Below are 13,551 nucleotides of genomic sequence, written 5' to 3'. Positions count from 1 at the left end.
ATGATAGCAGAGTCTCAGTGGGCCGCTGTTCTTAAAGGCAATAGGGATCAGGAGGCCTCTATGGGAGAAGGATCATTTTGCTGCAAACTCGCTGTCCCAATCGTTCACCCAAGCTAATGTGATTTTGTCAACTCTATCTCTCTTCCTTGCACTCCATCCCATTCTATCCTTCTCTGGCCCAGCTGTCGCGGTATACAGCCCTCCAAGGAGACCTCGATGGTATCCATTGGCGACTTGGGCTTTTACAGCAGACAATGGCAAGTGGAGTGTGTGTGTTTGTGCTTGTCTAAAAGGCTTTCTAAAGTAGCAGTGGCCTTGTTCTTGTGATGTTTTTGCCACGCACCACACACGCTGTCGTCTACTTAATCGGTCTAGTTGTAGCTGGAGTATTTCCTGTGATATTTCGATGTTTTCAATATTCCTTGGGTGCATGTTAAATTAGGACATTATGCTTCATATTTTTTCACAACAGTCAATTACCCATATACATTTAGCAGAAATGACAATACAATTTTGCAGTATTTGTGCAAAATCATGTTGCAATTTTTTTGGACACGGTCTTCAATCTTTTGTTTTTCCACCATGTGTATGTGCTTCCAGCTTACATTTGTTAGTAACCTGAACCAATAATGTCTTATTCTGCAATAACATAAGCAAAGCTTGTTTGATATAATTGTGCATGGTTTTATTTTCAGGTCAATGCCACGGATGCTGTCCACCAGCTTGGAAGATCTCCAAAGTGGAAGCTTACAGATGGTACAAAAACCTGAATCATTTTGTATAAATAAATATGACTCTTCTGCTTCTTGTTCCCAACTAACTCATATCATTAACAAAATGCTTTTAGTCTGAATAACTCAACTCCGATCTCTTTATTGCTACATTAACATGAACAATAGTGCTTTGAATTTGTGTGTTTCAACTAACAATGTGACTTGTGTTTTGACTGTTGTTTTTTCTTAAGCATGTAGTGGGCCAACCAGTAGAGGCTGTTTTAGAGGTACTATTAGCTAACATAAACCAATAAACTAAAGCAAACACAACACCAGAAGCACAACAGTAGCATTTGCTGTATGCACATGCATTAGTTAACATAATATATGCATATCTTTTTGTTTGCCTGGCTTATTTTAATAAAAATGCTTATTAACAAGAAGCTGCTTAGACCTTGCATTCTTGTTGTTCTAATAAAATGTGTATTTATTTATTTATATGTTTAATTAAATTCTAAAGCTGTTTGTAATTATGCATTTTTATGGTTATAGCAATATAAAAATCTCAACATAAATATTTAATCGCTAAGATAAATGCATTTCCTCCACAGAACCGATATAATCCTGAAAATAACAAATACCAGACGCTTCCGGGCAAGTTTAGCCGTCCAGAGCAGAATGGAGTGAGACTGCAGCCGTCTTCCCCACTGCAGCTGTCACCTGATGAAAGTGAAGACAGCGAATTCAACCTGAGTAAGCAATTTTCTCACAGCACCCACAGTTCTTTGTGTTGAAATCATTTGTTACATGGGCTGTCTGAAAACAAATTTAAGTGAGCCTTTGAGGGAACCATGCATTTAGTGTGTACAATGTTTATTTCTTGTTATAAATTTAAGTAATAGTTAACCCAAAAACACTGCAGTAGGAGCAAGTCACAAAATGCTAAATTTGTACAAATCTGTTGAAGAAACACCAAAACAAATAAACAAAAAGATGAAAAAACAAACTTGGATCTTGGATGGGCTGAGTACATTTTCAGCAAATTTTCGTTTTTGGGTGAATTATTTCGTTAGCTAAAAAATTCATATAATATAATATAATTAGTGCTGTCAAATGATTAATCGCGATTAATCGCATCCAAAATAAAAGTTTTAGTTTACATAATATATGTGTGTGTACTGTGTATATTTTTCATGTGTATATATAAATGCACACACATACAGTATATATTTTGAAAGTATTTACATGTATATATTTTCATTCATATAATTTATATTATATATAAATATATTTAATATATAAATGTAAAGTTTTTCTTAAATAAATATTCACGCATGTGTGTGTTTATGTATGCATAATAAATATACACAGTACACACACATATATTATGTAAACAAAAACTTTTATTTTGGATGCTTAATCGCGATTAATTGCTTGAGAGCACTAAATATAATATAATATAATATGAATAAAATATGAAAATTTCTGAATATGTTTCTGTATACTCCCTGCTTTTTTAGCTTTCAGACACAGCCATAATCTTTATTATATGACGTTATTAATACTGTATAACCTTAGCTGGTGTGATTGTGCTTGTTTGCTCTTCTATTTTTTGAGAACGTTTGTCCTCTAAGCTTTTTGACCATAACAGCTTTTTAACCATCTTATTCTGCTTTTTTAACACTATGGTGTCTTTGCATGGGCTTCTGTGTATCTTCTCTTTACTTTCTCTCTGACTAATCCATCTCTTGGGCTGTGTGACTGTCTCCGCATGTGTTTCCCCTCTCTCGCTCGGTGCGAAGATCGCTGCCGAAGCGCCAGCGCTCCAGCTTTAGGTATTGTCCTCTCAATCTCACGTTAGCATGCGACCACAGAGCACACACTTGCTGTGTCATATTGGATTTAACCTAAGCTCTCCTATCCTGATTCTTTAAAGCTGAAGCAGAGGATTTTTATTTTTCCTCTCAGAGATTAGACTTAGTTTATACTGTATGAGCCTTGCTACTTTGCTTTGAGTTTAAACTTGATGTGATGCAAATATAATGTACTGTATATGGAAAAAAAGGAATAAGGAGAAATCCATTTGGGTTTCATATAGGCTACAGAAGTTTGATGCTAAAAACTAGAAACGTTTACAAGCGTTTGCCCTGCTTTACTTGGTAAAAAAGTAATATATTCAAAATACATTCATTTCTAAGTATAAATAAAAAGTATAAAGTACTAAGTATAGTTCAAATCTGTTAACATATTTACTGACATTTCACTCGAGACTTACTGATATAAAAATTATAATGAAACTTTATTTGGAGTACTACCAGTGTTGCCAAGGCCGCGGTTTTCCCGCGGAATTGGGCTACTTCAACACTGTTGCCGCGGGTTGTTATTCATGTCCGCGGGTTTAAGCAACCCTAATAATGTGATATTTAGCTCCTAAAATGCGAATATAACCTGTTGAACCCCGCCAAAAAATGTGTATATTACCCCCCCGAATGCGATTTTTACCTGGGAACCCCCCTCGAAACGCGACTGGGCTTGTTTTGGTCTAGTTTTGAGTAGCAGTTGGGTTGGTTTTGTTTTGAAAACCTGGCAACCCTGAGTACTACTTCTGGACAATGCACATTTCTTAATAATAAGCCTAAAATGTGTTTAATTCTCACTATTCATTAGGATTGTATGATCTTTGAATAATATCGGTCTTCAAATGCAAGATATTTAAAGTGTACCTGAAGTATACTTGCAATAGTTCCACTTTAGCGCAATCAAATATACTTCAGTAAGTTTTTCTTTAGTTGGAGTTCAGCACTACTTCCACACAATTAAAGCGCATTAAGTACAAAATGTGACCCTGGACCACAAAACCAGTCTCAAGTCACTTGAGTATATTTGTAGCAATAGCCAAAAAAACATGGTATGGGTCAAAATTATAGATTTTTCTTTTATGCCAAAAATCATTAGGATATTAAGTAAAGATCATGTTCCATGAAGATATTTTGTAAATTTCCTACCGTAAATATATCAAAACTTCATTTTTTGATTAGTAATATGCATTGCTAAGAACTTAATTTGGACAACTTTAAAGGCGATTTTTCTCAGTATTTAGATTTTTTTGCACCCTCAGATTCCAGATTTTCAAATAGTTGTATCTCAGCCAAATATTGTCCTATCCTAACAAACCATACATCAATGGAAAGCTTATTTATTCAGCTTTCAGGTGATGTATAAATCTCAATTTCGAGAAATTGACCCTTATGACTGGTTTTGTGGTCCAGGGTCACAAATTTGTTGTTCCAATTTAGCAGACTTTAAGTTTACCAGATTAGTATACCAAAAACAAAACTGCAGGGTATTTTATTAAGCACATAATATGGAAATGTATTTGTAGTATACTTATAGCATGAAATAAAAGTATTTCAAATACATTTCAGTATATTTATTTTGCACTAGGGTTGGTTTGCTTATTTACTTAAACTACCTCCATCGTTCTCCATCGGAACGGATATAAATTTGAAAGTTATAAATTTTTACATAGTGTAAAAATATATATAAATGAATTATTTTTAATAATGAATGAATATGTATTTGAATAATGCATTTTTTCTACATAGTAATATTTATTTACTAAATAATTGATGCTATACGTAGACTCATTCTTGATAGATTCATTAATTGACAATCATTTGACATATTTAAAAGATTTCTTAGAAAAATCTTAAAAACTCAAAGAGCTGATGTAATCACTATATTTTTTAAAACATTGTAAGGAAATATTAAATTATTGTATTGATTTTTTATTTTTATTTTACTGTTGTTGTTATGATTTTAATATCAACTTCTCTTAGTTTAAAAATAAGCTCCATAGAAGTAAAAATGAATATCAGCTCTGCAGCATTGTGACGTAAGTCTTTGCTTTCTTTTCCTCTGCTCTCTTGCATGGCTAATATTTGATGCAGGGCCTCGGGGAAAGCATGATCAGTTTGCGCTTGGTGGGTAAAGATACAATAATGTGTATTCAATCCAATATTGAACTTATGAAAACACAGAAACACATAACTGAATAAGTGAATGACTTCCTATTCACAGGGAAGTTGGAGAAGACAGATGACTCGACCTTGTCTGACCTTTCGCCCATGTCGTCTGGAGTAGAATCAGGTCAGCAGTCTCCCGTTTCACCAGAGCACAAGAAGAACCAGAAAGGCATTCGAAAACTGTGGGGAAAGTGAGTATTTAAGGGGTTTTTATTGGATAAAAGACAGCTTTCAAAAAAAACATTGTTTTATAATATGATGTATTTTTAAAGGTCCCATATTGTACACCTTTCTGGAGTTTTATTTTAGGTTTTGATGTCCTTAAGAATATATATTTGCGGTATAAATACCAAAAACCATCTCAATATATTTTTACAGCTCCTCTCTCAGGAGCTCTGCTGAGAACAGGTCGATTTTGGTCTGTCTAATTAATATTCATGAGCCTCTCTTCTGATTGGCCTGTTGTTTTCTGAGTGACGCACGGCCAGGCCAACCACAGGTAACTAGGGTCAGCGATGTCACAGCGCTAGCTGGAGGCAGCAAAACAAAGGGGAAACTGGAGGCGGCCCATTCAAACCAGCGCAGATTTGGCTACATAAGGAGATTAAAATATCATCTTGTTGTGATGTTGGGTGCTATAGCCCCTAGACCTCAGTAATCGTGAAAAAAGCCAGGAAATTTCAGTTTTGACAATATGGGACCTTTAAGTGATATTGTGTGTAATACTTATGGAAATTAGTGTAGGGCAAAATTTTCATTTTATCCTTCAGGATTTGATTGTATCATGAAGACCTGTGATATTGGCTACTATTCTTTTTTTTTACCATTATTTTTTGTCTGTTTCACAGGATCAGGAGAACACAGTCAGGCAGTCTTCCTGCAGACAGTTCTGATTCTGACTTTAAGCGAGGGGGTTTCAGGGCCACGGCCGGCCCTCGACTCACCTGCCTGGGCACCGGTGCCTCTGCACGGTATCTCAGCACCTACAATGAGATTTACTAGACATAAGCAAGCACCTTTATTCCTGTTTCTAATATTCTACATGTGTGTTCTGCAGCGACACGAACGCACCCTTCTCGAAATGGTCATGTGATCAGGTGTGTGTATGGATGGAGGAGTTTGGTCTGGGTCAGTACGTGAATATGGCCAGACAGTGGGTCACTAGCGGTCAGACTCTACTCTCTGCCTCCTCGCAGGACTTCGAGAAGGTGAGAGATACTTTTGACAAATTCAACAAATTCAGACCTGTGGCTTACATCAACAGCGTCCAGGTTTTAACAATCTGATTTCCTCATTCAACACCTGGCGGTCCATGTGAAATGATTTGGCTATGCCTCTCGCTTCAGGTTGTTGTGGTGCCAATCACTTCCTGGTTTGGTTCAACCTGCCAGGGCGGCTTTAACCTCTGTTCCGCCTCAGTAATGCTGTGCGACTTACTAATTTGTTCTACCAAACCCACTCAATTATGTGTTCGGATTTGGTTTTCAATGAATCAGAACGGTTATAGCATTTACGTGAGGCTTTATGCTTCTTTAATTGAACATTGCTAAATATTTGTTTTCATTTCATGACATTGATAAATTACTAAAGAACCAATATGCTGTTGCAACCATCTTGATTTCTAAATTGTTTTTTTTTTTTCACATGTAGGAGCTGGGAATTAAACATCCGCTACACAGGAAGAAGCTCCAGCTGGCTCTGCGCTCATTCAGCACCAAAATCACTGAGAAATCCTCTGAACTGGACCACATCTGGGTCACACGTATGTACCCATAAACCAAACTTACCAGACAAATGCAGACATTCTGAATATGAATAATAATTAATAAATTAATACTAATAAGACTAGTGCTGTAAAAAAAAATACAATTAATTATTTATCAGTATATTAATTAAAATTAGGGCTGTCAGTTTAACGTGTTAACTTAATTAGTTATGAAAAATAGCGTGATTTAAAATATTTTAATGCAGTTAACGCACTGGCCCCGCCCCCAGACCTGTACGTCATCTTACATTTCATACAGTTGACTGTTGACAAATATGATGCAGGGCAACGACTCCATAAATGCAGTTATGCCCTAAAATTCAAGATATTGGGGCCAAAAATGTCACTGTATGAGTTTTTGTCTCATATTTATATCAAATGATTAAGCAATATTACACGAGCAGCGAGAACAATATGACAAGTGAAGTTTTAGTCCCGAATATCACGAGTTTGAATGTTATTTTATACAACAGTTCAGTAAATAAGAAGTTAATATTGTGTTATATTTTAAACAAAATATTATGTGGTTTTGCTCAATTTTGCAAAGAATATATTCCCTTTAAATCCATAACTGCAAGCAACACAGCGGTGTTTAGTTTCTGAATGAATCCACGTTGTGAAAGAATCGGTGAACCAATGATTCAAAAGCCCATTCATAAACACAGCCCTTTACTTCATTCCTGAATGAATCAGCTGTTTGAACAAATCGAATGAATGAATGAATGAATAGGCTTGTTTGAGATGCGCCTCGCCTGAAATGTAGGCGAGAGTAGGCGGCTGCAGTGAGGGGAGGAGTGAAATAAGTCCGTCATCATTTACTCACCCTCATGTCATTTCAAACCTGTATGATTTTCTTTCTTTTGCACAACATAAAAGAAGGTATTTTGAAGACTGTTGGTAACAAAGCTGATTTGGTTACCAGTGACTTTCTCTCTTTTTTTATGTTCCATAGTTTATGTTAGTCCGTAGCCTAAATGTTTGTGTAATAAATTTTATGTTGAATCAAATAAAATATTTCTTTCTGAAGCTACTATTTGTAATAAGTAGTGTTTAATCGTACTTGTCCTGATTCAGTTTTAGTTGAATGAATATAATATACAAGAAGTGTATAACAGAACTGTACTAGAGGTTTCGTACATGCAGTTTAATGTAACATTAAACCTGAAACGTCTTCTGCAGGTGCTGATAAACCGCCTGGAAAAGAACAGAGGGATGAAGCCAGAGGAGAGAGCCAACATCATGAAGACTCTCAAAGAACTGACAGAAAAGATCTCTCAGCTGAAGAATGAGATCAGCCCCACCTCACAAGCTACTGCCAACAGCACACAAACAAAGTCAAAAACAGATGTAAGACAACTCTTATAGACCTGGTGTTACTGCTGAAAGAAGCTTCTGATGCCATAGCACAGATCATAGTGTCTGCTATCTGATTATAGCCAGAACTTCGAATCTGTAGTTACATAGATTGCCACCTTTGTTTTTATAAGATCTTACTGAATTTAAGTATAACTATTATTTCATCTGTAGGCACAGAAAGAGTTGCTTGACGCAGAGTTGGACTTCCATAAGAAGCTGACGTCAGGAGAAGACACCACAGACCTGAAGAGGAGGTTGGGTCAGTTGCAGGTGGAGGTAAGTGGCCCCTCTGACATCTGATAAGGGTTTTTCAGTGGTAGATGCCGATATACTGTGAGAAAAAAAGAAGAAATTATATTTTGTGGGAAGAAAATGAAGCTTGTTATAGTGCCATTAAAACGCTGCTATTAGCAGGTGTTGTGCATTTATAGTTTATAGAACAATAGAAATCATATAGTTACTTTTTACTGTGTTAATGATGCGTGGTTTTACCTCACGATCTACAAATGTGTGATGCTAGCAGTGGATAATTTGAATAAGATTAGAGTCCTAACTCTGTCAGTCAGAATATTTACATTTTAGCCTATAAAAATTAGTTTGCTACAATTTTAAATAAATGGTTGTCAATTAAATACGTTAACATCCGCATTCCAGCTCAAGCTGCTGCTACTGTCAACTCAAGCCACTTTCAAATGTGCAATTCCATAAGACAAAACATGTAATATTAATAATTAAGATGATTAATAAATATTAGGGCTGTCAGTTTAACGTGTTAACTTAATTAGTTATGAAAAATAGCGTGATTTAAAATATTTTAATGCAGTTAACGCACTGGCCCCGCCCCCAGACCTGTACGTCATCTTACATTTCATACAGTTGACTGTTGACAAATATGATGCAGGGCAACGACTCCATAAATGCAGTTATGCCCTAAAATTCAAGATATTGGGGCCAAAAATGTCACTGTATGAGTTTTTGTCTCATATTTATATCAAATGATTAAGCAATATTACACGAGCAGCGAGAACAATATGACAAGTGAAGTTTTAGTCCCGAATATCACGAGTTTGAATGTTATTTTATACAACAGTTCAGTAAATAAGAAGTTAATATTGTGTTATATTTTAAACAAAATATTATGTGGTTTTGCTCAATTTTGCAAAGAATATATTCCCTTTAAATCCATAACTGCAAGCAACACAGCGGTGTTTAGTTTCTGAATGAATCCACGTTGTGAAAGAATCGGTGAACCAATGATTCAAAAGCCCATTCATAAACACAGCCCTTTACTTCATTCCTGAATGAATCAGCTGTTTGAACAAATCGAATGAATGAATGAATGAATAGGCTTGTTTGAGATGCGCCTCGCCTGAAATGTAGGCGAGAGTAGGCGGCTGCAGTGAGGGGAGGAGTGAAATAAGTCCGTCATCATTTACTCACCCTCATGTCATTTCAAACCTGTATGATTTTCTTTCTTTTGCACAACATAAAAGAAGGTATTTTGAAGACTGTTGGTAACAAAGCTGATTTGGTTACCAGTGACTTTCTCTCTTTTTTTATGTTCCATAGTTTATGTTAGTCCGTAGCCTAAATGTTTGTGTAATAAATTTTATGTTGAATCAAATAAAATATTTCTTTCTGAAGCTACTATTTGTAATGTCTACTTGATACTTTCTCATTTAACACAATAATAGCTTTAAATTATCTTTTGTGGGTAATTTTACAGCCAAATTTAATTTGCGATTAATTAGATGAATTAATCGACACATCATGTAATTAATAAGATTACAAATTTTCATCTACTGACAGCCCTAATTAAAAAATATATAAATGTCAACAAATTTCACCTTTGAAATTGAAAAATACTTGGAATTAATAATTGAATGTATTAAAAATGCAACATCTAAATTGTTGCTCTTTTATTAACTACATTTTAAAACATGAATTAAACACTTTTAAGTGTGTATTTAATTGTACATTTGAAAACGTATAATTAATGTAATATAAATAATTTTAATAATTTTAAAAAACGTATGAATTAATCAATTGATAATTAATTTATTTTAAGTGACACTCCTAGTTCTCCATAAATACACACATATGTATTTTAGATCATGCCAATAAGAAATTACACGCTGTAAAAAGAAACTATATGTTATTTCTACACAGGTTGGCTGGATGATATTGGTTTACCGCAGTATAAAGACCAGTTCAGTGAAGGACGTGTGGACGGTAGAATGCTGCAGTACTTGACAGTGGTAAACATCTTTGTTAACTTCCTATAGTGCCGGACTGGAATTAACTATTACATCATATGTGATCAATATTGGTATTTTGGTTTTATTTTCAGAATGATCTTCTGTTCCTGAAAGTCAGCAGTCAGCTGCATCATCTCAGCATCAAGTGTGCTATCCACGTCCTACATGTTAACAAGTTCAACCCCAACTGCCTCAAAAGAAGACCTGGAGATGAGGTGAGGATGAAATAAACAGAAACAAAAAGAGGCCGATCTACTTCAACACTTCCAGAACTGATAATGCTCATTGTTTATATGCAAATTCGTGTTGTTTTGACAGAATAAGACGTCGCCTTCTGAGGTTGTTCAGTGGTCCAATCACCGTGTGATGGAGTGGCTCAGATCGGTTGACCTGGCAGAATACGCTCCCAACCTGAGAGGCAGCGGAGTGCATGGAGGACTCATAGTGAGTAACTCGAATCAAACTTTGTCTCCTAAATTAGTTCTTATGGCCGCTTTTCATTTGGGCTGATGAGCAACCAGCAGCCAGCTATCCAGAACACCCTAGGAGATGCATAGCAGCACATTAAAAACTACCCAGAACACCACAGAAACCTCTCAGAACACCGTAGCAACTCCAGATCTTCTTTTTTTCCCCCAGATCTTGGAACCTCGTTTTAACTCGGACACGCTGGCGATGCTCCTGAACATCCCCCCTCAGAAGACTCTGTTGAGGAGGCATCTGGCCACTAACTTCAACACGCTGATGGGCTCTCAGGCTCAGCAGGAGAAACAAGAGTACCTGGAATCATCAGGCTACACGCCGCTGACCACCACCGCTAAAGTCCGGGTGAGAAATCACAGATTTGCTGACCACATCTTTAGAAACCCCTTCATCCGTGCAGCTGAATGAAGCCGGAAGCCCTGACACACGCAAACACATGATTCCTGGTTAATCTCAGCTGATGCAGCACATGTGTTTTGACACTTCCATTTCGCTTAGTCCATCTAGAGCAAATGTGCTGAGCAAGTGCTCCTACAGTGTGTAACACTTACTAAGCACAATGAAGCTTTAGATGAAACATTTCCATCGTCTTTTAGGCAGTTGAGCTAACCATTCATTTTCCTGATAACGGAAAGAGTGTGTGTTTTAAATACGCTACCTCTGCAGAGAAATATATTATTTCCTGTAAAGATGACACACAGCATTAAAGGGTCTCTTATTATTTTTCTATTGTTTTGAGTCTTTTTGCAACATTTTGAAGCTGATTCTGGAGATTCATGGTCTGGTATATTGTCACAATTTGATAGTTTCAATCACAATCTGATTATGATAATTTGATAATTCACAGTGTATCAAATCAAGATGTGTATCGTATCATAAGGTAATTTCTGATATCCAGCCCAATTCAGTTAATTAATTTTAATGAATTTAAATGTAATAATTAATGAAACTGGTGGAATTTAATAATAATTAATTGAATTTGGTGAAAAAACCCATATTATTATTATTATTATTATTTATAATTATTATTTGAATATTAATTTAAATGGAATTTAATAATAATGGAAAAAAAAGAATTACATTTGGTGGAAAAATATTCTTTATTATTGTTATTTAATCAAAATGTGTATCGTATCAAAAGGTAGTTTCTGATATCCAGCCCAATTCATTTAATTTTAATTAATTTAAATGTAATAATTAATTAATGAAACTGGTGGAATTTAATAATAATTAATTGAATTTGGTGGGGGGAAAACATTATTATTATTATTATTATTGCTTATAATTATTATTTGAATATTAATTTAATTAATTTAATTTAATATTAATTTAAATGGAAGTTAATAATAATGAAAAAAGAATAAAATTTGGTGGGGAAATGTAATTTATTAATAATAATAATAAAACAAAAAACTAACTAAAAGTTAGTTTTTTAATTAAACTAAAAGTGAATTTGGGCATTACAACATAATTTACAAAATGGATATTCATTTTGGATATTTGATTTGCTAAAAATTTTACAGTGTTATTAAATTATTATTGTTTTAAATATTAACTTTAAGTAAGCATTAGATGATGGCAATTAGGTAATTTAATTGTAAATTATAATTTGAGGTCATTTAAATGTAAAAAATATTGGAAATGTGCATGCACAATTAAATGAAATATAAGAAGACATCTCTGATATCTATAAACAACCGTTATACTGTTAGTCTATATATGTTGGTCCCTATTATTCATGCTGTTGTGTTTTATTCTTCATTTGTTGGTTCCTCAGCCACGTAAGATAGGTTTCTCCAGTTTTGGTCACCGTAAGAAGCGCTCTGACGACTCCACAGACTACATCTGCCCTCTAGACGCTTCACAAGCCCAGGCCCTGCTCAACGGGGCCAGCCGGCCCTACAGCGGCTTCAGGGGCCTGAGTCCCATCTTTGACAGGGACCCAGAGAGACGGGTGCAGGTGGGAGCTCTACAGATCTGACGCTCTACTAGCCGTCACCGCTGAGCTTGCAGCCAATAACCCTCCACCCATATCCCACAAAACCACGACAACCTCCCAACGACACCCTGGGTCTGTTCAGTGCCATTTAATAGCATCCCTCATTGACGGACACAAGACAGCAGTATGGACACTGCAGGAAGACTTGGATCCAAGGGTTTAGTAATGTAAATGACATGATCTCACAAAGGCAGCAGGGTTTAGCAGAATAGTGCCATTTATCCTGTGATGGACAGACAGACACATTTAACTTTATATCATTTTTTTGTGAATCGTAAAAAATGTATTAGGAGATTTATCTAACAAGTATTCCATTTTTGTAACCTAACATCTGTGCTGTTTTAAAAGACAGTGTGTACAATCTCGTGCAATATTTGCATTTTTAGGGATTAATTTAATGGTATATTTATGGTGAATTTTTAAATCCAAGGGTTTAGTAATGTAAATGACATGATCTCACAAAGGCAGCAGGGTTTAGCAGAATAGTGCCATTTATCCTGTGATGGACAGACAGACACATTTAACTTTATATCATTTTTTTGTGAATCGTAAAAAATGTATTAGGAGATTTATCTAACAAGTATTCCATTTTTGTAACCTAACATCTGTGCTGTTTTAAAAGACAGTGTACAATCTCGTGCAATATTTGCATTTTTAGGGATTAATTTAAAGGTATATTTATGGTGAATTTTTAAAAAGCATACAGACTACTATTAAATGTTCAGCAGCACATTTTAAATAATCTGATGAAGTTATTTTCATACAATAAAATGCACAGGAGTATTTTTATAGGTAGATATCTTGCCTCTTCAGATGAAGATACTGTAACGACATATAATCCAAAATATCGTGACATAATCAATAAACCTCCTCAATCACAGTGATATTGTGTTTTTTGAGGACATAGAGTGGCTATATATTTTTTTCCCTTAATTTTATCATTGTTGATGAA

The 13,551-nt window shown here is 35.2% G+C and overlaps 1 protein-coding gene across 3 annotated transcripts in view; it reads left to right on the top strand.

The window, feature by feature from the left end:
• Nucleotides 1-13,474, top strand: part of ppfibp2b (PPFIA binding protein 2b) — a 59,519-nt gene extending 46,045 nt beyond the window's left edge. The window contains exons 15-30 of one of the 3 annotated variants that reach the window (XM_016559960.1): nt 183-257; nt 696-756; nt 965-1,000; nt 1,325-1,466; nt 2,516-2,548; nt 4,664-4,696; nt 4,794-4,929; nt 5,587-5,709; nt 5,796-5,946; nt 6,389-6,500; nt 10,029-10,117; nt 10,210-10,332; nt 10,436-10,561; nt 10,757-10,945; nt 12,378-12,999; nt 13,272-13,474. In XM_016559960.1, the coding sequence (XP_016415446.1) occupies nt 183-257; nt 696-756; nt 965-1,000; nt 1,325-1,466; nt 2,516-2,548; nt 4,664-4,696; nt 4,794-4,929; nt 5,587-5,709; nt 5,796-5,946; nt 6,389-6,500; nt 10,029-10,117; nt 10,210-10,332; nt 10,436-10,561; nt 10,757-10,945; nt 12,378-12,581 (1,633 nt within the window). In that variant the 3' untranslated portion in view covers nt 12,582-12,999; nt 13,272-13,474. The remainder of the gene's footprint in view (nt 1-182; nt 258-695; nt 757-964; nt 1,001-1,324; nt 1,467-2,515; nt 2,549-4,663; nt 4,697-4,793; nt 4,930-5,586; nt 5,710-5,795; nt 5,947-6,388; nt 6,501-10,028; nt 10,118-10,209; nt 10,333-10,435; nt 10,562-10,756; nt 10,946-12,377; nt 13,000-13,271) is intronic. The other 2 variants (XM_016559961.1, XM_016559962.1) reach the window with 2 other exon arrangements.
• Nucleotides 13,475-13,551: the final 77 nt, after the last annotated feature.

Source organism: Sinocyclocheilus rhinocerous, unplaced genomic scaffold, assembly GCF_001515625.1.
Source record: "Sinocyclocheilus rhinocerous isolate Xijiao unplaced genomic scaffold, SAMN03320098_v1.1 scaffold2183, whole genome shotgun sequence".
Taxonomy (NCBI): Eukaryota; Metazoa; Chordata; class Actinopteri; order Cypriniformes; family Cyprinidae; genus Sinocyclocheilus; species Sinocyclocheilus rhinocerous.
The sequence above is the reverse complement of the archived record's forward strand: the minus strand, read 5'-3'. Positions and strand labels throughout refer to the sequence as shown.